The following is a 26,820-nucleotide window of genomic DNA, read 5'->3' as shown; positions in this document are numbered from 1 at the left end:
AGTAAAGCGCAAATACCGTCGGGTTTGCCACACTCACCTCCAAAGGTGGGGACTGAAACCGGGGCACTTGTCCTTGCAGGTCAGGCAGGGCTGTCCTTCGTCGACTTCGTGAACCAGGACGCCCTGCAACGTAAACGAGGCAGCATCAAAAGCAACGTTCAGTGTCGTTCTAGTCACAGTTATAAGCCCATTTTGTTTTAAAAACCTAGGATTTTTCTTAAAGATTTAAAGAATCAATTCGAGCTGTGCGGTACTGAATTCTTCCTCAATAAAAGGTGCTTTACGTGACCTCTTCTCCCGCCAAATGTATTTTTGCTTTTCACTGCGCTTCTTGCGTAGGGTATTTGATTGCCATCAGAACGAGTATTCAACGATGAACTGCTCCATTAACAATCGCACGGACCCTCTCATTCCCTTAGACTTGCTTTATTCTCACGCGACAGCATTGTACTCATTGCTGTGAAGAGAGACACAGCATTGTTCTCAACTCATTGTACCGAGAAACTCCCAAAGGAATATTGACGTAGTATTTCTGACTGTATTTAATATAACAAATTTTCTACAGCCAGTTTCAATTTCATTTCCCCGTGTTGTGGCTTCATGACGCAGAAGTTGGTCACGCGGAAAATCATGATGTTTTGAGAGTCGCTCGGTCATACGCTATGCTGCTACTTCGGGCGTTTAAACGAGTAGGGACAAAGAAGGCAACCGAGCCGGAGCCAGTGCCGAAACGTCGCAACGTCCTGCTCCCACTTGACTACGTTGTCCACCATGACGTCATGACACGGTAACCTCCTCACAAACTAAACAAGGACTGTCTGCAGAAAAGCAAACATAATAAGTTATCTAGGGAGATCTGAGGCTTGCTATTATGTTTTCTATGGACTCGAAGTCTAGAACCTTCATTTAAAAAGAACAACAAAAGAAAATGAGTCGGAAATATCAACGTCAGCACTGCTTTCAGGGGCCCTGAGACATTTTCGATAATTCATTCTTTTTTCGTCATATGAAGGTTTTAAACCTGTAAACCCTAGAAAAAATAAAGTGACAAGCCTCAGAGCAGCCTAAATATTTTAATGTGGTAGCTTTTCGACAGCCAGTATTTCTTTCGTTTTTCAGGAGGAAACTGTGTCGTGGCGTAACGACAAAGTATGTAGTCACGTGGTAGGCGGGCATTGTAACGTTCTGACACCCTTCTGTGGCTCGCTCGGTCGCCTAGCATTGCCATTTGTTGTGAAGGTCGTTGTAGCAGTATAGCGGACGAGTGAGCAAGTCGAGCGAATGTCAAAACGTCGCAATGTCCTGTTCCCACATACTCCGTCGTGACGTCACTACACAGTAACTTACTGGAAACGAAACAGAAACTGGCTGTAGAAAAGCTGAAATAACTATCGGCGCTCTGAGTCTTCTACCTATCTTTTCTTGTGTTTAGAGGTCTATGGGTTTCATTTAACGCATCAAATTATTAATCGAACATGTCATGTCAGTGCCACTTTATGACTGGGACTACTGCCTTGCCATCATAGTCATCTGTTGTAGCGCATAGTATCTGTGTAAATTTTCTGCTTTCCATTTTTTCCCTCGTCTTCTTCTTCTTTCTCCTTTTATTCCCTTTACCCTTTTCCCCAGCACAGGGTAGCCAGCCGGTACTTACACTGGCTAACTTCCCTGTCTTTCCTCCCCTTTGTCTCCTCCTCCTCTAACGGGAAAAACTTCCAAGACATCAGCTAATACTCAAATTTGCTCTTTTCCCTCCCACTTAGTGTGACAAGTATAAAGATAGATAAGAAAATCAACGATGAATATCTAAACCCTTCCAACCCTTACCCTTTATCATTCAAGTAAAACGCATGTAGAAACTTGAAAAAAAAAAAACGATTCTTGTTCGTTTCTTAACGTTTTTAAAGATTGCGGTTGATTGCGCAACTAGGCTAGAAACAGAAGAAATGAACAATAATTAACGCGCACTTCTCAATAAAGCAATATCATGAAAACAATCATTGGACGACGTCCTAATGTGGACGAGAAGTAGATTCATATTACAAACGCAATTACCAGAACGCGGACTATAATAATGTTGTCGAGGGGGGTGGACGTTTCTGGCTTTCACACGGGTGAACAAGGCTTCCTTACGCAAGGCGAAACGTCTAAACCCCTTCGATAGCACCATTTGGTCGGCATTCTATAGACTCTGTTAAAGAAAACATAAATATTGAAGAAAAAAAAGTCACACGCAGCACAGTCACAGCGTAAGCTGGAGGACCGGCTCCAGTGGAGCTCCATTCTTGGCAACACGCACAGCAGGGTCTTCGCGGCGAAGTCCCTTCGCGTTATTTTCACGAGAACGATCTGAACTGTCCGCCCGGCGTCGACGGCGAGCTGAGGCTTGTGCCGCTCTCTGCACAGTGGTCTGCTGAGCCCGACGTTGCCTGGCTGCAGCCGCGCGCGCGTAGCTCACAGATTCGCTTCTTCAGCAGCGGTTCGTACTTTGCGAGGTGACGCCATAACGTGTACAGAAGAGTGAACGCAGGTGTCGAGACTACGCTGCGCACAAGTCGCATCCCTCGACACGTGGCCCGATACACTGCAACTGCTAGATGCCGTGACACCTGGTGGAATACAACGCAAGCGCAATGCAAAGTTTGAGCGTATTTCCGTTGCAGTCCTCATTTTTGTTATAGTCACCTGGCCCAACATCACCGGCGGCAAAACCGACAGCATTCTCGCCCTACATCAGCTATTCGAAAGCAAGTTCCTGGCTGACGACCTGAGATTCCTACAAGTGGACGACGAGGCGGAGGTTAGTGTGCCGGTAGGATCTGAATATGTATGGAGCTTGCTCACAGGCAACATTGGCCGCTGCACAAGAGGACTGGTAGAACAACCTATTCGGATGGACGTCGCGAGAGCCAACGCATTATACAGCCTTTCCCAATCAGAGCACAGAAATGTATATTAGTGTCATTGCAGTTCAAACGACTTTGCAAATTCTGCACTTTTTTCTGGATGCGAGAGCTAGAGGACATCAAAGACTTTCAAAATACCAGCCGAAAATACAGCGGCGGGTACTCCGCTGCAGTGTCGGTCTTGCGCGCGCGTTGTGTGTGCGTGCGCGCATGCACGCGTGCGTGCTGCGTGCATGCTGCATACGTGCGAGTTCCATGCCAGTTCATATTTCAGCCCTCATTACGAGAAAGCAGGTCAGTTTTAAGCTGCGATATCCGTGTTCTTTAGAAAGAACTTATTCCGCACAAGCATGAACGTACGGCGCGAGCTGATAACTAAATTTGAAGCCCTTTCTTGTAAACGTATCCATACACATTGAGAGCCTTAGGATTTCCGAAAACTTGTTCTACCGTTTTGTGGATTACTAGGCCACCAGAGACGTAAAGGTCAGCGGCCGGTTTGGCGGCGCCACCTGCTCACTCTTAGTTGAACCAGATAATAACCAGGTAATACTTGGCTGGAGGTTTAAGTTTTCGGCAGCGGCGCAATCACGAACGCGTTGCTTTTTTCAATTTCTTTTGTCAAGAACACTGATGTAAGACGAAAAATGTACCTAAGGCATTGCGATTAGACGAAGCGTCAGAATTTGTCGCTACCAGTGTTGTTGCTGCCGTGTTGCTGCTCCGGTAGCCCGGTAAACCAAACACTGTAAGAAATTTGTTTGCGGACACGCTTTTAAAAACGGTCTATTATCTGCCAATTCAGGTCCAGATAAAGCAGTCGGAAAATGCTTGTTGCTCCTCTCTTTCAGACGGGGAAAAGAGCAACAAGAATCATCTGTTAAATTCGGCGCATGATCTATCAGTGAGGTGAAGTGCTTAACCGAGTTGTTGCGATCACAAGCGGACGTATAAGACTTCTATATTGCATATGTTTCAGTATAGTGTCCTTGTTTGATATGTCCTTTCTCTACATTAAGACGAGCTCTTTCCATACCGTGGCACATAGTGCTTGACATCACCTATTCTTTTCAGCTACAGAACTTCAAAATTTAAACTTCTCATTAAATTTCACACGTACAGTGCAGCTAATGAGAAATGAACGCGCGTTTGGGTCGACTTCCAGGGCACCGTAGGCAGGTCATCACTGACCTCTTATATGAAGTGTGCGGATCATGGTTGCTCTGAAACGCGCTTGAGATGATTCGTGTATACGAAATTGCCAAATACATCACCTGGCGCAAGAGAGCCCAGTCACCTTTTGCGCCGGATAACCCTACATTATAACTAACTAACCAACTAACGAACTTACTGTCTTACTTACTTACTAAATAACAACGAACTAACTAATGACCAACTTTCACGAACGTGTATTAGTTAATACAGAAAATCTGGCAAGTTGGAAACATAACACTATCAAATATTTCCAGCGCTTTTAAGAAAGATGATCTAGGAAATAGCATTCCTTCCGTCTCATTCTCTCCTGATTCTTTCTTAACAGCGCGGGGAAATCTCCAGCAACTTCATGAGCGATAAAGGCGATTGTGCTAACCTCACTGTGCCCGATGCTAACCCACGATGCGTGCAGAACGAAACCGGCAAAACCATTGTCAGTAGCGGCACAGCCTTTCGGGAGGTATAGATAAAACTCGCAGTTAAGAACCGTACGATGTCAGGCAGCGTTATTTTAGCAGAATACGGCTGCCACAACCACCAGGATTATTCATGGCGGAAGCCGGTTACGCTCCCCTGGGTGCGATTCGCGCAACAGATGAACTTCTCTATACGCCGCAGCCTCGTTCTGAATGTACGGGTATCTACAACACAAAGCTTACCTCTCTCTCTCTCTCTCTCTCTCTCTCTCTCTCTCTCTCTCTCTCTCTCTCTCTCTCTCTCCCCTTTATTTTCTAAACCACCAACAAGGGGGTCGCATTTCCGGTTTAATGAAAGTATTCATGACCACAGTCCATGTTCACAGTAAGGTGTAAAAAACTGTTCTCTGTTTATGGTGTGTACGCAGACTAGCCCTAGGACTATATAGTCAACAAGTTCATGTTTCCGTCGCAAGAGGCGTCGGTAGCAGGTTTTACTTCCCGTTCGCTTCACTGCGGCTCTAGAAAACGCAAAAACCGGAACGACCAAGATACGCAGTATACACAAACAACTGCGCAGCAAGCACGCCTACGGCGAATGTTGTTTCCGTGACATGGATATACATGTCTGTGGATCAGCACAACCTGTGTACCATTGTGAGAACACACACAAGGACACGGACACAGCATGCAGTGGGGTTATCTTGGCGAGGAGCTTCGTGGCGGCATCTTTAGGAAGTCTGGTATAGATGACATCGGACAGCGACCTCTCAGCACTTCCGCCGCACAAAAGAAAAGAAAGAAAAGAAAAGAAGAAAAAATGGCCAAGCCGGCGACCGCCAGATGTGAAAGCCATGACACCGGAGATTACGTGCAATCTCCTCCGGTTCTCTTCTTCATTTTCTTCCTTTCTTTCTCGTTTTTTTTTTCTAATGCCTGGCACCGCCATGTGTCGTCGGTCAGTTCGGCTCCTTGCTTTGAATGCGGCACTAAAACATGGCCACAGTCATGCCGCACCGAACTGCGTGTTGCTGTCTCCATCACGGGTGAAAGCGTTACGGCGATAAGCCAGGGCTTTTCGCGCTAAAGCAGCTTATCAACCCCACGCTCCCCTTCGAACAACGACGCCACTTCGCTGCCTTTATGTAGATGTTACGTCTATGAAAATAAAAGAGAGTGCCTGCGAAAGGGGGTATGGGGAGGGGAGAGAGAGAGATGCCGATAAAGAGGCACACGCACCCCGAGCGCGCAAACACTCCAGCGGGTGCTTTCTGTAAGAGTCAACGGCCACCCTACTGTTTTTTTTTTTTGTTTTTTTTTCATGGCGACCTTTACTGGCCGCACCTTCAAACGCCACTATACCAGCCGTTAATGTTTACGGTCCACTCGAGCCACAAAAGCAACACCAACAAAAATATTTTTCTAACGTTCAGGCAACTGGCCTTCGTTAACTCCTACAGAGCCAAGCAGCGCCATGATCAGTGGGACACACTGTTTACAGCGGAGGGCATCGGAATAAGTTTGTAACAATCTGGTGTCACATAATGCGCTCGCAATTTTTTTTTTATTATTCTCATCGGCGCAAGAAGGAAGGTCACACAGACGAAGAAAAAAAGGCACGCGGGATAAAGACAACTAGTTTAGACCGCGCGAACAAACAACAAATGAAGAATGTCTGCGCACGCATGCACTTGATCATACTTAACCCACAGTGGTTGCTCAGTGGCTATGGTATTGGGCTGTTGAGCACGAGGTCGCGGGATCGAATCGCGGCCACGGCGGCCGCATTACGATGGGGCCGAAAACGCCCGTACACTTAGATTTCGGTACACGTTAAAGAACGCCAGGCCGTCAAAATTTCCGGAGTCTTCCACTACGGCGTGTCTCATAATCAGGAAGTGGTTTTGGCACGTAATACCACATAATTTAATTTTGAAAAAAACTTGATTACACTTAGTCGGTCCAAGTTTTTTCAGGCTAATACACCTGGAGTTCAGGAACAAGGGTGCACGAGCCATTCACATCAACCAAGCGTGCTTTTTCCTTTTTTCGGAAATCACTTTAAGAATTTCAATGCTTCGGAACCTTTGTATTTCATAATTTGGCATAAATACGCTGTCAACTCATTCGGGTTGCTACTTCTGCGAATAAACGCATGCATGTGTTCCGCATTGCGTGTCTCAATCCACTCCCCCGGACCTTGCTGCGAGAAAATTTGTTTCCCAAATTCATCTGCATTTGTAAGGCCTTCCACTTCGGCACCCTGTCATCACCATGCCTGCGCACACTCGTAAATTCCTGCTGCTATCGACTTCGATTGCAAATTGCTCATGTTTTATTTTATTTGTGCCCATCTGTTTCGTTCCATGCGAACACTCTCTTGAGGTACAAGTCACTGCATAAATATGCGAGTTCGCGCGCTGAAGTCTCAGCGAGCGACTGCGAATTGAATAACTAACCGAGGTCACCTTATGGCTTTAGATAATCTTGGACTCCGAAAGAAATCAAGAGAGTTGTGTTTCCAGCTTTTTAGAAAGACTGATAGTGTACGCGGTATAAAGATATCTGCTTCTGCTTTGTGTAAAAGCAGAAGCAAGATAATTATTGTGTTATTGCGGATATTACTCTTACTAAGCATAAGATGCTTTTAGCTTCCGTTGTCGGCAACCTTCACGTCACCATGAGCCAAAAGCGAGATCCGTTATCCGGGCAAGTTCCGAGGACAAAAAGAAATCATCTGGGCAAGCAGTAAAAACATAAGAAAATACCGTCTCTGGCCCGCAACCATTTGTACAGGACCGCATCACATAGGCTAGCTACTGCCCAAACAAGTTACAAAAAATATTACTTCCGAGTACTTCTTAATGTTTGTTCACAATATCCCTCAAGCTGTAACTTCTAGTACGCTGAAGTTTTATTTGTCATTTCCGATAGCGACGTTCAAAAGCCATATAAAGAGCACCATACACTTTATTGTCATCTTTCGGCGCTAAGAGAGGGTTGCCTGTGCTCTTTTGAACGCCAGCGGTCCGTGAGTTCCGCGGCGCGGGCTTTGCGCCGCCTCGAGAGATGGCGTCACACTCCGTGCCTCCACCCAAAAAGTCACGTACTCGTGACGCCTGCGGCAGAAAGGATGTTCCACATCCGCCACCAAGGCTTATGAGTGGTAAAACATAAATACCCAAGAAAGTGGATGGGGAAACGGCGCCGCGGTCGCTCAATTGCTTAGAGCATCACACGCACAATGCGAAGACGTGGGATCGTGCCCCACCTGCAGTAAGTATTTCTTCATTCACTTTCATTGCCATTAATTTATTATTTCATTAATTCAATTGGTAAGTACAAGTAACTTCCCCTGTGTCGTCCTTGTTGTCTTCGTTTGTTGGCTTCATATGATAGATTCATCGAAGCCCGTCATTCAGCATTCGCACAATAGCAATGCAGTGAAATCATCCTTTCTTTTCCCTATCGCTACTGATATCTATCCATTCGCGCACTTCTTTCGCACTTCGTACATTGTTCAGTTCCTACGAACGGCCATCATTTCCTGCTAACGCTTCCTGCTAAATCATTTACTGCCAAGGCCTTAATTGATTCTTCGGGTTTTAACACGTCATAACAACGCAGGAGCTAAGAGGGACGCCCCAGCAGAGTTCAGTCCGGGTTAATTTTGGAGCGCTCGATAATTTCTTAAAGTGCAGCCGAGTTTCTGTACACGAGCGTCCTTCCATTCCCTCGCCAGAGCGCCACTGATCTAATGAGGGTGGAGAGCGAAATAAATAGTTTACTTCATGCCTTTTATATTCAGATGAAGATAAGGCTATAATAATAATAATAATAATAATAATAATTATTATTATTATTATTATTATTATTATTATTATTATTATTATTATTATTATTATTATTATTATTATTATTATTATTATTATTATTATTTAACGATCTCATCAAAACTATGGAGCATCTTATTGTGGCGTCGATCACGGTGCTGTTGTAGCTTTTAAAAACCTGAGGAGAGCGACAACAGAGAACTGTGACCCTGTTTAGCCTCCAGCCACGTGTTAAAGACATACTAAAGCAGCGACTGCAAAACAGCTGCAGAGCCAAGCATATCCAGCTGCGTCCAGACAATACATCGTACCAAGTTATTTGCCGTCGAAGCAACTGTCATCGAGGCAGTATATCAAGGGAATTGGTAATTCATGCACTATCCTGTTTACGCCTCCCAATGATTGCGTATGGTTCCCATTATTTGTGCAAGCAGCAGTGGAAATGACGCAAGGTGAGTAATTTGTGTTATTAGGATCACGTCACTGAATTAGCATGATGCATATACGAGCCCGCTCGCAGGGTGACTGTTCCAACCTCTAACCGGGTGGTCTCTCTCTGTTCGTGGTCAGGACAAGACAGCTACGTGGAGGGCAATGCTTAGCGCATGACTACGGCCTGGCTGCCTTCGGAGGTAACGTGACATTGAGTCTATTCAGTTTGAGTGGACTGGCTTAGAAACGTTCGTTCTAAGGAGTGTAACGCGGGTCACTTCAAGAACCTGAAACAGGGACGATCCAACGTAAAGCTATTCGATGTTGTTTTCATTCCAAACTCTCTGCCATTAGGCCTCCGTGATTGATCAAAATGTATCGAGGCGCTCCCAGGGCCACGCCCACGCGGACGCGACCCGAAGACATTTCGATTAATGGCAGATGGCTAACAGTAGACTTGGAATAAAAATAGACATGAAATACAGCTTTGCGTTATCCCGACCCATGGTTCTCGCAAACGTCTCTCCTCCATTCAATGACGAGCGCCTCAAAACTTTCGCAAGCCGCGGCTATGCCATAATACCTCGGTCGAGGCATCGCCAGATGACTGAGTTTCACGAAAGAGCACCGAGTCGCCGAAACAACGACGCGCACAGAAGCGCCACTGCAGTTACTCCAATACCACCCAACACTGGGCCCACCAGGCGAAGCCGAACCCGCGGTAACGGTCGCTCGCCGCCGCTTCCGTGCCTCCTCCGCATCCCGACGCGGCGTGCCACTCACGCCCCCTTATCTGAATGCATGGCCGGCGAGACCCTACATCAAGCTCGCACTTGGCGCGCCGGTGCGCGGACGCATCTCGGCAACGCCGACCGCTGCCGCCCAGACCCGTTAGACGTGTTCCTCTTCGGCCAGCCACCCCGCTCGGCGCGGCGGCATTCGAGGCACGAACGACGGTGCGTCGTAAACAGCGATCCCGGCCTTCTGACGCATGCAGCAAGGACGATGACAACAACAAGCGCGATAGCGGCGAAGACGAAGAAGCGGCCCGCAACAAAGCGCCGACCACCTCCGAGTGCGACAAAGCGGCAAGGCGACGACCGACCGCGCGCGCCTCGAATACTCCAGCCCGCCCCTGCACTGTAGCCATGCACGGCGCACGACCGAGTGTGCGTGTGTGCCGCGCGCTCGTTCAGTCTTTCACGCGATCTATTTCCTCGCAACCAGTCGATACGGTTAGCTGGGTTTTGGTCTGGTCGAATTGTTTGATGTGCCCCCGATCGCTCCGTCAGTTCTTCGTGTCAGGTCATCCGTTGCTGTCAGGAAATGTATACGCGGCAGAAGAACGCCTCCTCGAGTGGAACGAACAAGGGGAATACTGCTCTCCTGTGCTTTTACAGCGAAGCTGTTAAATGCGACTACACAGAAGCGCTCAAAAAAAGAAAACTTAACATGCCTGTTTTCAGTGTTTTCTAAAAGAAAGCTAACTCATTCAGTAAATTATGTTTTGAGGAAATTTGGGGAATGCTGGGGCAATGTGCTGGCATATTTTGGAGAGAGAGTGTCAACCGGGGGTTCAAAGAAAACTGCTAGATCCCCGTTTTCGGCCCGTTCAGAGGCGTTATATGAAACGCTATATGAAACTTTATATGAAAAAGAAGAAATTTCATACTTACAGAGAATCGGGACCGCTCTACATATAGGTGACATGTACCAAAAGTTTAAAGTGTGTATATGTTAGCTAAGCGCTTCGAAAATAATTAAACACTCGTCTGGTTCCAATTTGTATGCTTATATGCGAGGCATGTAGTTCTTTTTTTTTTCAGGTCTCCTTGGTGATCCATGCGAGACACGTTGTTTATATTCCGTTGAAGCAGTAAATATGTTGTGAGTAACGGACAATCAGTTTTTAACCTCTGTACATTCATTAGAATCATTGTACTAAGTTACTTATTCAAGCGTTCCAAAGTGACATACTGCTATCATCCGCAATCTTTTCCGCAGTCCTAAAGCAACTGTAGAATACACCAACTCCAAATTCAATCAAAATAAGCGGAATGGTAATTGTAATGTGTGTCAAAACTTTCAGACTCTTGGCTTAATTATAAGCGTTGCAAAAAAAAAAATTACGGAACCTTCTTTTTTTTTTTTCATGCGTCATGCGAGGTTCGTAGTGGATTTCTCCAGTCTCCTCAAGGAACTAAACAAGGCACGCTATGTTAAATTTGTGTGCGATGTTAAATGCGTGAGGATCAAATACAGCGCTTGTCACACACTTCTTCAGCAAGGGTTCGAAATCGTTATATGGCCGTCTTACGCTACGTTTCCTAGTGTCCCAAGGGAACTCTGCATTGCACAAGTTTTATTTGTGGCGAAAATAACGGGCGCGTTATGCAATAAATTGTAGGGAAAATTCAAAGTGCTTGGAATAATTACAGCCTATGAAATGAACTACGTATTCAAGCGCTCCACAGAGTGAATGATTGAGTATTACAAGCGGCGCAATATTTAGCACGTATACGTGGCGCAACTATACAGATGCCACCAAGATAAAGCGCGAGTATCAAACACAACTTTTTATAAAAGAAAACCAAAGTTTCTTAAGTGTTCAAAAGTCTCACGCGACCGTTATCAGCTACGCTTCCCAAACGGTCCCGAGAGAACTCTGCGTTACAGAAAGTTTGCATGTAATAGAAATGGGGGCATCTTAATTTCAATTTGTCACAGATTTCTAAGGTTTATAGATTAGTTAGGAGCATTACCAATAATTATTGCACTCTCGTTGTTATTACTGAACTCTCGTTCTAGGCAGTATGCAAGGGTCGCCCGAGGTCCTCGGTGAAATCAGTGAGGCACTTTCTTTATGTTCACTGAAAGTTAAGGCCAGGTAATCGGTGTTGTATAGGAAATGTTCAAAGTGGCTGGGTCAGTTGTCTCATTTGCAGTAATTTTTGTATGCATGCGGTCCGTAGCGTGATGAGCGTTCTGCGAGGGCGCAGAATGTAGTCCGTTTACCTTGCGCAACTACGAATGAATACCAAAACCACGTATAGCGAGAATAGAGGGACGGCTGCGGCAAAGCTGTGTGCTAAGGTAAATGCGTGTGAAATAAATACAGTCTTTGCAAAAAAAAAAAAATGTCCTAATTGTTCGGAAGCGTCATACGGCGGTTATCAGCTTTGCTTCTTAATGTACCGAGATAACTGCGCGTTACATCAAGTTTATGTGTGGTGAAAACGGGGCTCATGTTAAGTGCAATGTGTGACGAAACTTTAACGTCCCTTGCCTAATGAGAAACGTCACAGATTATTACTAAGCCGTCGTTGTTTTTCCCTTTGTTTATTTTTTTTTTCCTGTTATGAGTTATGCGAGGTTTGTAGTGGGGGTCTCCCAGGTCTCCCAGTCGTCGGTCGACAGTCACCGGTCATCGGAAGAGATAAACAATGCGCGCGTGTCAACGCTGACTCGGGCGGCGCGAGCCCTAGCGTGGAAGGCGACTTGTAGACCTTCAGACGCGCTGAAGCTCGCGCCGCAGCACGCGCCTCTCGAGGAACGAGCACGTGCCGCTCAAGCGGGTGCGAGAGGGCGCGCGCCATTTGCATTCGGCGCCTTTCTATCGGCGTTGAAAGTCCAACCACACCGACGGTCAACCGCCGACCTCGTAATCGGGCGGAAAGAGCCAAAAAAACTTATTCGCCTTAAAAAAAAAGAAGGCGGGGGGGGGGGGGGGGTAATTACGTATACGATGCTCGGACCAACCCACGGTTCCCCCTATGGCACAAATACTCGATGTTCCTCCACCCATTAGTGTAAAAGCGGCATGCGTATTTCTCCGGTGCCACCGCAAACTAGCGTTTCTTTTTTTTTTTTTTTTAACGAATGTCGCGCGCGCGCATCGCGTCAAGTAGGAGCAACTTGCGGGAAAAGGCGAGAAAGCACACGCGGGCGCTCCGGTCTCCAAGGGCCACAGATGCAGTATTGGAACGCGCTAATAATTTGTCAACACTGTACTTCGCGGTCGTCACGTACGCCCAGCAACAAGCTGCTCACGAAGTCCGCTTTAGAATAGGCCGTATCCTAACGATACAGGCTATGACACATCTTCGCTGGAGTACAACAAACCAGTTGTCATGCCACCGGCGTCGTAATATCGTCGTTTCCTACAACTCGTAAGTGCCTTAACGTAGCGTTATAAAAGTGCGCGCGTTCCCAAATCGACATGTGCAGCCACCGCCGCATGCTGAAGCACTCGCGAATTATTCCTGCGTGAGGGCATCTACGAGAACCGGCATTAATTCTGTGCGGATTTCGTTAGCTATCCTACACAACACACGCAATTATATTAACGAGCATGGATTGATAATGCGTGGTTACGATAGCAATAGCGTTTGTCCTCTATACCGCTCTCGGGGCTTATTCGCGATTACGGTACAACGGAACTGTTACAAATTCGTCAAGCTGGCTTTGCCACAGTGCACAATTTCCAGAATTATGGCGGCCATGCGAGATGGCTACAATGGCGATTACTCGTCAGGTGGCGCGTAGCTATTGCTGCGAACGAACACGCTGAACCAGAAAAAACGCACTAGCCGCACAATATTCAGAACTGTAGCGTTGCGTGGGTCGCAATATCGTGAACGATGTGCACTGCCGAAAAGTCAGCTTGTGCCTCTTCTAAAGGGCAATTCGTGTCGTCCGCGGCGGCGAACGGTGCTTCACCAAAAAAGAAAAAGAAAAAGCAAGAAAAAAGTCAAAGACGTTTCCATCATCTCTACTTTATCGCCTATTAGCTGTACCGAAGATCTTCACTGAAATACGCAGCTCACTGCAGGCGCGGTGACGTTCTTGTTTGCAAGCATACCAAGTGGTCTATTTCAACGGGAAAAAAATTTTTTTTGTAAGGTCTTCTACGTCATGCTTTCCGCCTCGTTTCGTTTCTGCATGTCTATGCGTTCGGCGGCTGAACACGTCCCTTATGATATTTCCTCGCGAAGTTCATCTGTCGTCGACCTACCGTCGCTTGCGGTACTGCCCTGTGACAACGGAATGGGTGCTGGATGCCTGAGCAGGTTATCCCAGTGGACTCCTCTACGTCGGGACAGCGTCGAGAATAACGTGCACAATGCCTACGGCACTGTGCAACGCGTGGGAATCGGAGCGAAAAAACTACGAATACCTCAACAACTGACGGTGTCTGCGTAATTTCTTAAAATGCCCCCACCTCCCGCGGTACCGTATACAATAGTACTTCAATGCAACGTGGGGTTTAAAACTAGTAAATAAGAAGTTGTGCAACAAAATTTAGTCACCTAAGGATTGGACTGCAGCCGCTACCCGACCATCAAGTTTCCCCTGCGCAGGTGAGACGAATGGTGAAGAAATCACCGTCGAATCGGTTATAAAATATTTAAAAATTTATTTCAATCGCCGTAATGTAAACAGATCCTTAAAAATATCACTGGCGATGGTAGCACAAAATTCGAGAGGAATGTGTCAGAATTACGACGCTCCTCTTTCAGGTCCCGGATCTGTGATTAAAACCGCGTTCACCAGAGTGCAAAGTGTTGTTCAGTAGCTCAGTCGACACACGTCCGGCCTCTTCGACAAGCGAAAGTGCAACAGATCCAGAGCAGATCACTATCACTTGTACTTCCTCTCTCTCTCTCTCCCTCTCTCTCTCTCTCTCTCTCTCTCTCTCTCTCTCTCTATATATATATATATATATATATATATATATATATATATATATATATATATATATATATATATATATATATATATATATATATATATACCCTTTTTTAATCTCTCCCATCCCCTCTCTACCTCTACTACGTGGCTGGCTTCCCACACACACATACACTTTTTTTTCCGCTTTGACACTCAATGCTAACGCATTAATGACGCATAGAGTGTGATCTATAGAATAAATAATGCGGTATACTAACAATATGCTCGCTGTCTCCTGCAAAAAAAAAGAGAAAGGAACACGAAAGAAGGCTTCTTTGCACACTACATCGGATTGTGAAGAAGCTGGCTTTAGTGATACCTATTTGCGCATATGTACAGCCCCAACGTCAGCCAAGCTCTAAAAAAAATAAAATATAGAACACATGAGGACGGAACCAATGGTATTCTGTCAGCAGCGACGTACCGCACCAGGAGAACTGTTTTCAAATTAGAACTATTGATAATTAGATGAGATTAATTGAAGAACTTTTTAACTACTCAACTGAGGGCGCGAATCTTGGTAGAAAAGTAATAATTGCGCCCGATTCAGTTGTTTTCAGTGTGCGATATGTTCTGGCGTATTTTTTTTCCGCGTCATAAAAAAAACGTGCGACATATAAAAAATAGCCGCATGGTTACGCGCGTCGCGGTGCCAGTGGTCCCACGCGTTACTCGGAAGAATTAACTCTGTTCAACGCTTGGTTCGGCGGCCACGTGTAAGCGGCCAGGCATTGGTACTGGTGGCGGTCACCGCGAGCTGCCTTTCCCCGCGTGAAGCGCGAAGCCAGTTGATGCCGTGCGCGGCGTCATTGAAGAGGACGACAAAGGACACCAAGCACACGTCGCGAATTTCGGTTATACCCTGGAAGTTGTTACGTGCCCTCCAGGGAGAGTTCTACCGCAAGAATTTTTTTCCGACTTGGTTCCATTTATAGCCGGAATAGAAATATTTCAGTGCCGCGAACCCATGATTTCAGGAGAGAAATTATGGGGTTTTACGTGACAAAACCACTTTCTGATTATGAGGCACGCCGTAGTGGAGGACTCCGGAAATTTAGACCATCTGGGGTTCTTTAACGTGCACCTAAATTTAAGTACACGGATGTTTTCGCATTTCAGCCCCCACCGAAATGCGGCCGCCGTGGTCGGGATTCAATCCCGCGACGTCGTGCTCAGCAGCCCAACCCAATAGCCGGCGGGTTCTTTCAGGAGAGAAGTGGTTCTCTATGAAGAAAGGAAAGGTTGGCACGGTCTTCTGCAGCCCTTGAGAGAGCTCAAGACAGGGCCGCCTCGTTCTGCTTTTTGATTGTGAAACATATTTGCTGGAAAATATCGTGCATCGAGTGTGTGTGAGCGCCGATTTCGGTTCTGCATTTATTCTCCGTTCATGTCATTTTCTTCTGTTTCTTGTTTTTTTTTTCTGTTTTCTCTTTAACGTGTCAGTCGACGTACCTCGTGCGCTACAAGCCAAAGTTATGGGCTCAACAGATAAAAACTGTTAGAAGTGTTGCAGTTGAGAAGCGCTCATGTAAGATACCCCATGTACTGAGATTTACACGCACGCTAGATTATACCACTCATCGGTAATTAAGTCCGCAGCTCCCGTGTCTCGCCCCCCCCCCCCCAACACCTCCTCCTCCTTTAAGAAACAGAAGAAAACAAAGAAGGTCACCGAATTCTCAGGCGCAGCTTCCTTAAAGCTTTAAAATGCAGCAGCCACAGAACTCCCACTTTTAACAAACCCCAAACGGCAACGCCTGCCCGAGAAAGCGCGATTTGTTTCCGTTTCCATGAAGCTCCACAATTCGCGTTCAATACGCTCCTCACAGGTATGCACTTTACGCAACGTGTAGCTATTCTCCAGCAAATCTTAACCTGGTGCCGATAACGGAAAACTATTCCAAACTTTTCTATTCCAATTCGGCAATACGGCCTGTCAAAAACTTTTTTTGGACCACCCCCACTTCACCTGTCTGTCACGCGACATCACGAAAACCGCGATAGCTGCCCATCTGATATGACGTGCACACACTGATTATGCATGATTCGACCGAACAAAAGAAAAATAGTTATTTCTGATTCAACGCCTTTTCGCCATTAGACCTCGGCTATTGTTAAAAAATTTTCGGGCTGCACCCACTTCACCTGCCTGTCACGCGACGTCACAAAACCGCGAAAGCTCACCGCGTCAAAGTGACTCGTGAGCGTTAAAGATGCATTAGTATGCCGAACAAAACTGAATTTTCTTCTGAATAGCCGCAGGCAGCCCCGTTCTGAAAGGAATAAAAGATGGGTGCCGCCGATCGCTCAGGCACTAGCTACTCGCACCTGCCGGAGATAATATGTTTATTTGCGTATAATAAAACTTCTTGCGTGGCCGTGTAACGTTCTCTAGCACTTTCAGCACGTTTACGACCTTGCTCTGCCAACTCTTCTTTGCTGAGGATCCGTTTTAGCATCATTCTTAAGCTTGCGTTGCATGCCACCGCAATTTTCGACCCGCCACCGCAGGCTAAGTAAGGGGAAGCGGACCAATCGCAGACGCCGGCACCACCCTCTTCATCCGGTTATCGATTTTCAGTGCATGACTCGGCCCCATCGAGTCCCTCTTCACTTGAGGGTGCTCCTCACCTCTTGCCAGCCAATAATACAAGCCGCTCAGTGTAGGCAATGTTATTCGTTTTTCAAGCAAACAAAAGTGACCTCCTATGAACAAGGAGAGCGTTTGATTGGTCTGTTCAGAAAACCCTGCGGGTGACCGCCCTATGCTTGCGTCAGCGGTTACGCAATTTTAACGTCAGGAGATTGGGATAAAAACATATTGGAATAGTTTTACGTTATAGGGCCACTGAAAACAAGTAATATTACACGAAAGACGGTTGTCAGTATAAATAGGCCGATCTAAACGGGAAGGTATGAAATGATAGGTTTATTTGGCAACTGAAGGAAAACTTATATACACGTGCTTCTGAATCTACCACGAAGTTAGTGGCGCACGTCGTCATAAGTAGTTATGAGTCGCTCGATGTTTCCTGCGTCGCGCTGGGTTTTAATCTACAGATTCTCTCGCCGATTCGGCACATTACGCCTCCTAAGCTCACTGCGCATAATTTGAATTTTTCGTGCAGCCGTCTGCAAGCGCACACGGAGCGACGAACCACCTCTGACGTTTGTGCGTGTGTGTGCGTGTGTTTGCGAGGTTAACCAGGCTGAGCCTCGGGGTGGATATCCTGCAATGCGCGGGCGGAGAAAGAAAAGAAGCATAATATAGTGAGGGAGAGAAGAACGGGCAACATCACCCATCATTCGCTCAAGAGTTCGTTGTTCAGGTGCCGATGGCGGATACATGTGGCGAATGGCACAAGGCGGGTCTTCGCACCCCCCCCCCCCCTTTTTTTATAGGCAGCTCCAAATCGCGAGGCAAGAGAGGGGTGCCCGGAGTAGTTCGTCTGTCCGTGCCGTATCCCACGCGTCCGAGGCGCGCCCACGTGCAAGAAGTGCGGCGCTTTTGTTGTCTCAAAGGGGTCGGCCTGCCTTCCTCTGATCTGGTCAGCGATCGAGAGAGGACGAGGCGGTTTCGAGGAGGAGGGGGAAGCTCACGCCCAGAGCCCGCAGGAGGAGAAGAGCCCGCGCACAAGGTCAAGGAACCGACGCTGTGCCCCAGTAAAAGCGTGCACTGTCGCGGTAGCCGCGTGGATCCCGGTAGTAGCCAATCGGGCCTCCCCACGCGTGCGACGGCATGACGAGTGGGCAAAATTTTAATGCGAGGATCACCCACCTTGTCATTATCGTATTTGGGTGAAGATAAGATGTTGCTGGACTTCGCGGCGTATAATACTCAACCAGAATGTCTCATAAAACGCTCTCGCGTTGCACGACTCTTCACGACATTACGCCCATAATAGCAACGTGGAGTATCACGTTTTCGTCAGAATCTTGTAGCTAGCAAATGAGAACAGAGACGCGCATTCTGACTTACAAGAGATATGGTCCTGAGGAATATTTACTGAGAATCTTTGAAAACGGCTGTAGATGCGGTGCAAGTCCTGCGCGTACTACACCGCTATGATGGAGCCCATGTGCTTCGAAAATTCGCAAGTGTCTGGACTCAGCATGGAGTGTGATGCGACTTGTCCTCGGCTTTTCTCTCGGCATGTTCCGTCGGGTTTAGGCCATGCGCTGATTTCATTTACTACGTTTAGCTATGTCGGCGCTACATTTTTCGAACAGCTTGCGTTTATTTATTTTTTTGTTTTATTTTCATAAGGTATGTTTCTTCTTATTATTGCTGTTCCCTGAAAGGGAATAGTCGTCCCCATTACAGAGGTCAAATCTCTGTTATCTTCATTTCAATAATACAAAGAAAGTGCACACAAATTATATTTCATATATATATATATATATATATATATATATATATATATATATATATATATATATATATATATATATATATGCGTGTCGAAACTTGACACTGCTTTATTCCGCGCGCTGATGTCCACCGCACCGCGCCCCGCACTACAGTGCACAGTTCTCCCGAGGCACCGTCGGCTTTTCTTCGTTCTGTTAACGCGCCGCGCGCGGCAAGTAGAATCGCCGTGTACAGTGCCAGAGACTTATCGGAAGAAAGAAGAAAGAAAAACAAAACACGGAGAAACAAACGACTTCGGAGGGGATGTAAGGGGATCCAGAAAACCTGCTCCGACGCGCCTGTCGGCTTCCTCTACGCGGTAGCCGTTCGCGACTTCTTCTTCGAGCGTCGGCGACGGACGGCGCCGCGCAAGCCAAATCCGGGTGCTGTGAAAGCTCGCTCCACTTCGCCTGGCAGTACTCACGGGCGTTCAGCGCGCAACGCCGCTGTGGTTAGCGCATTAGGTGAATGTCTACAGACGCTGCGAGCGCTACAAGACGCGATCCGTCTTGTGTACGGGCTGACCGAAGAGGAGAGAGAAACAAACGTACTGCTACGCGTGCCTATGGGCTACACTTCAAAAGTTACGTGCGCCCAACGTTTTCTCGAGTTGGCCGCATCACGCAGACATGCCACGCCTCAAAGGCAACCTTTAAGATTTGAGTCAGCTCCAGTCTTCATATTCAAGCAGACGCAAGAACGCATAACACCCCCCATTAAGCAACCGGCGAATGCAGTTGCTATATTCGTTCTGTTGTGGTTTTTTTTAAGCGAAGCTTATTGTGCCTCTTGTTCCCACTTTGAGCGCGCTGGCTACTGTCTGCCGCTGTCCTGCCTACTAAACACGAGACGATTATCCGCTACACGTTACAGCGCTATTCACTAGCACACTGCCACTAGGCCGCTGTCTAGCCTCCATGCATGGTGGGGAATGGGGGACATGTGGATGGCTTCACGCAGTCCCCATGTTAAACCTGTGGAGGCGAGATGCTCTGGCTAATACTCCGAGGGCAAATTTTGTACACGTCACCATCGTCATCAGCCTATTTTTATGTCGACTGCAGGATGAAAGCCTCTCCCAGCAATCTGCATTACCCCTGCTTGCGCTAGATGATTCCAACTTGCACCTGCAAATTTCCTAATTGCGTAGCCACCTCCTAGTTTTCTGCCGTCCTCGACTACGCTTCCCTTCCCTAGCTTGGCGCCCATTCTGTAACTCCAATCGTCTTCCGGTTATCTGCCCTACGCATTACACGGCCTGGCCAGCTTTATTTTTTTCTTTTAATGTCAACTAGAATATCGGCCATTCGCGTTTGTTCCCTGATCCACACCGGTATATTCCTGTCTCTTAACGCTACGCCTAGCATTCTTCGTTCCATCGCTCTTTGCGCGGAACTTAACTTGTTCCGGGGCTTCTTTGTTAACGTCAAAGTTTCTGCCCCAGTCAGTATTTGGTAATGCCTGCCGTATAAACTTCAACGCATATTTATTCTTCTGTAAATTTCCTTCTAATGCGGAGGTTACCCCATGAGTAAGCGACCCAGGTAAACGTACCCCTTATAGACTGTAGCGGATGACTGGGGATAATGAATTCTTGTTTCCTTGCCAGGTTATTGAACGTTACCTTTGTCTTCTGCATATTAACATTCGACCCCACTCTTGCGCTTTCACCGTTAAGGTCCTCAATAGCATTCACACCAAGGAAATGAGCGACAGCACCAAAGATAGAGACAGAAAAAACCTTGCGTCCGTTCTTTCCGTATCTGTGAATTCGTACGAACTCGCGAAGCTAAGAACATTATCAGACGAACGTAAATTAGAATCTCATATATATATAGCATTGAATGTTGACCGACCAAGTAGTTCCTGTGAGCGCACATCTGTTCTGCGTAACCGCAGATCACGGAAAAAGACGTGTGCATATAATGGCGGCTCACAGGTGTCTTTAAAGCGCACAACCCACTTGATAGAACAGCGCATCAACTTAAATATATTCTTTGATCTTCAGAATTTTTTCCCATTAATTTTACTTATTTTTATTGACTGTTTCTTTCTTTCCTGCTCACTTATTTTTGCGCTACCCATATCATGTTGAAGTACGCATGTGCAATCGCACGTTCAAATTTAGAGAGCACAGAATGTTGACCGACATCGAAAAAAAATGTTAATGACATAACTGTTTTTTTAATCTTGCAAACGCGAACAACTTAGCATAAGACTAGTTAACCAGAGACAAACGTGCTGCGCATGCCTGTCCTTTATATTTCAAAAGTCACTTACGCATCACGCTATCTAAAGTGTCGACCGCATCACGCGCCACTGGGTGGTTACCCGTTCTTGGCTATATCTCAGAATCGGTAGGTGCCACTACGACACGGGGTGTTCTATTACGTATGTGTGCCTTAGATGTATTCATGCGCGTGTCTTACTTTTCTGCGCCTCATACACATCTCCTGTCCCTTCTTGCTGGAACAAACACAATACCGTGTGTCCCAGCTAACGTTAGCCAAGCTGTTAAGGTGAAAAAAAAAAAAAACTCATGCTAGTGGAGGTAATCTCTTATGCTCTGTCATGTTTCCCACGATGACTGTACAACTACTACCTTCCTCACAAAGAGAAGTGTAATGGAGTGAACTGCGTAAGAAACTCCGCCGATAGAACAGTCCGCGCAGTACGTTCAATTATAAGAACCCAGATTATGCCAGCACTGAACGAAAGCGTGTTTAAAGTACTGAACTGTCGCACTGAGACTCGTAGTGTCGAATCTAATGCAACCCATGTGATTTCTACAACCCCAAATTGCTTGTTGAGCTGTGAGAACGTCGTCATGGAGGGCTCCAGATTCAGTGTCACTCAATCATACAGTGTAAATGGGGAACTTGAACAGCAGTGACGCTAAGAAAGAAAGGAAGAATGAATACGGTCACAGCGTGGGCAGTGATATTCATTGTAACATGACTAGATGGTTAAGTAAAACTACGCGCAGGCAGAATGAGGAGAGTCAACTATCCTATCCAATATAACGCACGATTAAGAACCGAGCAGCTGTCAGCGTCAAGGCCTTAATTGGCAATAAGCTTCTATAGGTATGTACATAATTTTATTTTTCGTTACGTCCAAACTGTACCGAGAGAATATACCGAGAAGATATACGAGAGAAAAAAAGAATAGAAATAAAAATTATTGCTGCCGTCCCCGCTGGCATCACTATTAAGAGGCGGCAAAAATACAAGCACTGGCGTGCACAGATAAAAAACCGGAATGATTGCTGTATCGACAACAGCTTCCCAGAAGCTTGCAGACGCGACATCCTCCAAGCAAAGTGACTTCATTCTTAGGCAGGTGAGAACTTCAGTTTTCCGGTGAAAAGAGAAAGCAAAAGAAAGAAAGAGAAGAAAGGGCAACTTAACTGGAGGTTTGCCAGGACAGAAAGCAGCGTTCAGAAATAAAGGGACAGCACGATTTATATATGTACAACCAGCCCATGTCAAAATTTACGTGGCGCGGGCTTCGCGAATAAGCTGTATTCCCGCCTAATGTTTTTGCCTGCGGGCCAGTAAAACAACACACCACTGCGTTGGTCACATCTACTATTATAGACTGCATGTGTGTACTATAGGCTTCAAGGCCAGGTAGAGGAAATATTCAGCTTCTTCCGATATCATACCGCGCCCTGTCAACTTACAACACCAAGTGTACCTCGATTTCAATCCGTTAACTTTGGCTCTACTATTACTACTACTACTACTACTGCTGTTGCTACTAGTACAAGTTCTACTACTACTACTACTACTACTACTACTAATTATTATTATTATTATAGTTATTACATTAGTCCAGCCTTGCTCAACGTATAAACACGCTGAAACTGAGCTTCTAGACAAATGTTTGCATAAGACAGTTTTTCGCTCCTTTTATTACAGTGCTGAATAAAAATTCTGACGGAGGACACTTATGGGGAGGGCGGGGGGGGGGTGCCTTTAGAACTTTGTAAGGCACTTACGGGAAATATGGACAGGGTGTAGAATGAATCATGGTCTCCCCAGATTACAGCTACAAAGTCCGTACGGCGCACATCACACATGATACAACGTAGACAAGAGTCTAGGGGCTACTTGTCGAATTGTGGACAGAGAGCTGTTCAATTATGTAGCATTTGCCCCTTTGTCGTATGCAGGGCAATGCGACATAGGGTGTAGAGCGCAATGAAATGTCATTATCAACGGTGGATCGCATTACACCACCAAACTAGAAGTACCTGCCGTTTAACCCGGCCGTTATACATCTGAACAGCGGCCAGGGAATTAGTATTCTACATTACTTTTAGTTCATCTATATAAGTTGACCACCATCTGTGGCATTGTAACCGCACTCTACCACGACCTCCATTCCTTCAGCTCGCCTTAACGTTTCCACAGCGCTTAGCATGTTTGGAAGTTACACGTTTCAGCAAAGCAAAGTTCTAGTTCATGGCCGTGAAAGAAGAATAAAAAATAGAGAGAAAGGAATTCCTAAGCCGAAAGTAATGTTTGCCGTATTCTAAGTCAAGCTCACATCGTCCTGCCTTGCGATTGTAAAATCCTGCCGCATCAGTAATTACAGGTTCATTTAAGAGCCTGCTGCGAGCACGTTATGTCGCTTGTGCTGGAGCAAAACAGCACGCAGGCAAAGGCTCGCAACTTTGAAGCCAAATGCGAATTACGGGCAGGCGAGGCAATGAACTTAACCTACCGATCCTCGGCGCCTGTTCCAGGGGAACTTGCCGCAAGACGCTTGCACCCACTGAGCACCGCTGGACAGGGGCACCGAGTAGAGGCAGTCTAGGCAACGCTGGTTCGGAGGTTGCAGCGTACAGGGCCAGTTGAGGCCCTTCTTTGACCCCAAGCCGATTCCCAACGACTCTTCGGCGTCGCCTTTGCTCCTGACGTCCTGTTCGCAGCACTCCAGGGGTAGCAGACTCGGAGAAAGCTTGCAGTGGCAGCACACGTCCTCGCCCTCGGACGTCGCGGCGCGACCGGAGCGCGCCGACTGCTGCTGCGACGGCTCGGGAAAGCTGGCGTTCTTCGGCGGAGAGTGCTTCGGGACCGGAAGGATCAGCTTGGGCCTGGCTCCTCGCAGAGCATCGACGGAGCTGTCGTCGCTCTCGACTTCGAGCGTGTCGAACGAGGAAGCCCTCCTGGTCCCCTGGAACCCGGCATCCGCGACGTCCTCACCCCTCCGGGATTCCGCGTCCGAACTAAAGTCGCTGCTGCGGCGGTGCTGGCCGTACTGCCAGAAGTCGGATATCTGCAGGCACTCTTCCCGTTCCTTGTACGGCCCTCCTCCTCCTGCCTGGTCGTGCCACTTGAAGCCGCCCGACCAAATGTTGCATGGTGGCGGGGGATCGCCGAGAGCGTTCAGCTTGCAGCCAGGCGAAGACGACGCCGAAGCCGAAGAGGGCAGAGCTTTGGGAAAGAGGCCATCGCCACGGCAATGCTTGCGAGTGCCACACGAGGACGACACGACCACGCTAGCGTCAGAGAAGGGAGACGAAGACAGGGACGCCGACAGACCGGGAGAGTGGCCCTCGAGGCTGGAGGAACCGGGAGGTGTGGTGGAGCCGGACCACCGAGGGGACGTGGGCGTCGACCACGGAGAGAGACGCGTCGAGTCGAACGAGCTGGCGGGCGAAGAAGGCGAGTCGTCTCGACCTCCGCGGCGCACCACGCCGCTGCCGTGGCGCGGAATCGGCTCCCGGATAGTGAGGAAGGAACGAAGCTCTTCGTCCTCCTCGTCTGAGCTGAGCTGCTGCGGAGACGACGGCGGTAGCCTTTGGGATGACATCTGGGACGTCGGCGCCGCGACTCGGATGGCTGGTCCCGAGAAACGGCTCGCACCTGTGGCGTTGCACTGCGACGACGACATTCTTGGTCGCCGCCAAAAGGACTTCGTGTCCCCACTCGAAGTACTGGCAGCGCGTGACATAATGCGCCTCTACTGAGCTATCGTTCTGTTTCTTCAATAGGAAGGCCGTACCACTGTACTCACGGATCGAGGTCACACCGATCTAGACCGTGCAAATGCGCTCGAATGTAGTGGTTATAACTTCATTTAGTATGAGACATGCAGGAATTATATACTATCAGCATGTTAGTTCAGTGCCGAACGACATGTGACAGCAGCACGTTTGCTTCTTGAATCACGAACAAGACGCCACTGCAGAGCCACCTACTATGTATGCAGACGCGCACGTGTACACGGGCACAGCGGGTTCAAAAGCTGAAAGAAAGTTGTCAAAGAACTCGGTAAGTAGACCAATGTCAAAACAAGGAGGAATAAACGCAGCACAAGTGCGCGCCACTGAACGTTCAGCGCTTGAAGACAAGCGCGCGCGCGGAACAAAGGACACCAATCCTCGGTTTACACACTACCGCACAAAAAGGCGTCAACGTGACGTCAAACACAATGGACTCGCAGACACCCCAGAAGCGACAACTGCCGGCTCAGGTGCAATAAGATGAAGACCGACTTCCAGAGCACAATAGGTGACGCGATGTGCCCGGCGACAGCGGTTGTATCCGTCGAGGAGAATCGGGTAGCTCGCTGCCTTTCCGCACTCTTGTGGGCACGACTGCAGCGGTGCGCAGCATGCGTCGTAGAATCTCAAGAGCCGCAGATGATGCGGACACTACGAAACTGCAAAACGGCGAGAGCTACGGAGCTCGCTGTTTCATACGACAGTGCGTGCTCATTCAAACGATTAGCACCGACGGTTTGCAGCGCATGTGTCACACGCAACAGCACGCAGCGGACACGATCGAGTTCACAAAAATTCCTGACAAACGCGGGAATTGCGCGTTTTGCTCGAAGCGCACAGTGCTATTCCAAGCGCGGGAAATTTAACAAGCCGTGAAAAGAGGGGCACGAAGCACCCAAAACAGAAGCTCCGTCCACTGCTTTCCTGTGGTTCCAGGTGTTACGGGTGATGCCTCGGAGAAGCAGGGCGTTCTCGGATAAACACCGGCACTCTGAGCGCACGTTTCCCTGCTGCACTCCAAGAAACACTTTGCACAGCACAACACAGCACGTTCGCGCGCGACCAACTCACAAAAGGAGAACTCCGCGGCACGGAACCCCACCGGCAGCAGTCACAGCTCCTAAATGAGCAGACGCAAAACGACAACTAAATAACGTAACGACACCGATGAACCTGGAAGCGTCTCACTGTTCACGGGTGCGGTCACCGCACTGTGTCACCGCAGTGGCGAGGAAGCTTTGCTCGCAGGTGGCGACGATTCACCGGCAGTACTTCGGCATCAACGGCGACGAAGCCGACGGCGAAGACCACATCTGATCGGGCGCAACTGCCACGCGCGGGCCAACAAACCGATATGACCGTCGACGTCGTTGGGAAGGAAGCCACCACATCGACGGCAGGGCCTCGCTTCCAAGAGAGGGGGGACGAGTGAGGGAGTGGCACGAGCGAGAGAAAGGGAACGAACAGATGCGCTTGCACGCCCTGATGCTGCTGCCTCGAACGGGAGGAAGAACGAAAGATGAAGCGGCGTTGCGCGGTGAAGGGAGAGACAAAAATATATAGTATAGGAGTGGCGCACAGCACTACCGGACAGTAGAGGCGAATCAAACAACAAAGAAAACGTACACAAAAGTTGAAAGTAAAAGAGTGGCGGCGGGTAGAGTGCTCTGTGGGCACCCTGCAGTGCGGACGGGCCGCGCCGCACCGGTCGTGCAAACAGTAGCAAGAAAAAGGATGAAAACGCGCATAGAGGCAGCGGGCTGGATTCCGGATCGGCAAGGTGGTTGCGAAGGAGGGAGAGGGGGGAGTCGCGCCGCCGCGCGTGTTCGCGTGCGAGCGTGCGCGCCGGGGCCGATGGGAC

The 26,820-nt window shown here is 48.0% G+C and overlaps 1 protein-coding gene across 1 annotated transcript; it reads right to left on the bottom strand.

Moving 5' to 3' along the window:
- Window positions 1–26,820, bottom strand: LOC142584997 (uncharacterized). The gene is made up of 2 exons (XM_075695412.1): window positions 23,675–26,820; window positions 1–123 (listed from the first exon to the last, which is right to left on the bottom strand). The coding sequence occupies exons 1-2, from the start codon at window positions 24,905–24,907 to the stop codon at window positions 34–36; spliced, it is 1,323 nt and encodes a 440-aa protein (XP_075551527.1). The 5' UTR covers window positions 24,908–26,820; the 3' UTR covers window positions 1–33.

This window comes from Dermacentor variabilis, chromosome 6, assembly GCF_050947875.1.
Source record: "Dermacentor variabilis isolate Ectoservices chromosome 6, ASM5094787v1, whole genome shotgun sequence".
In the NCBI taxonomy this organism is placed as follows: Eukaryota; Metazoa; Arthropoda; class Arachnida; order Ixodida; family Ixodidae; genus Dermacentor; species Dermacentor variabilis.
The sequence above is the reverse complement of the archived record's forward strand: the minus strand, read 5'-3'. Positions and strand labels throughout refer to the sequence as shown.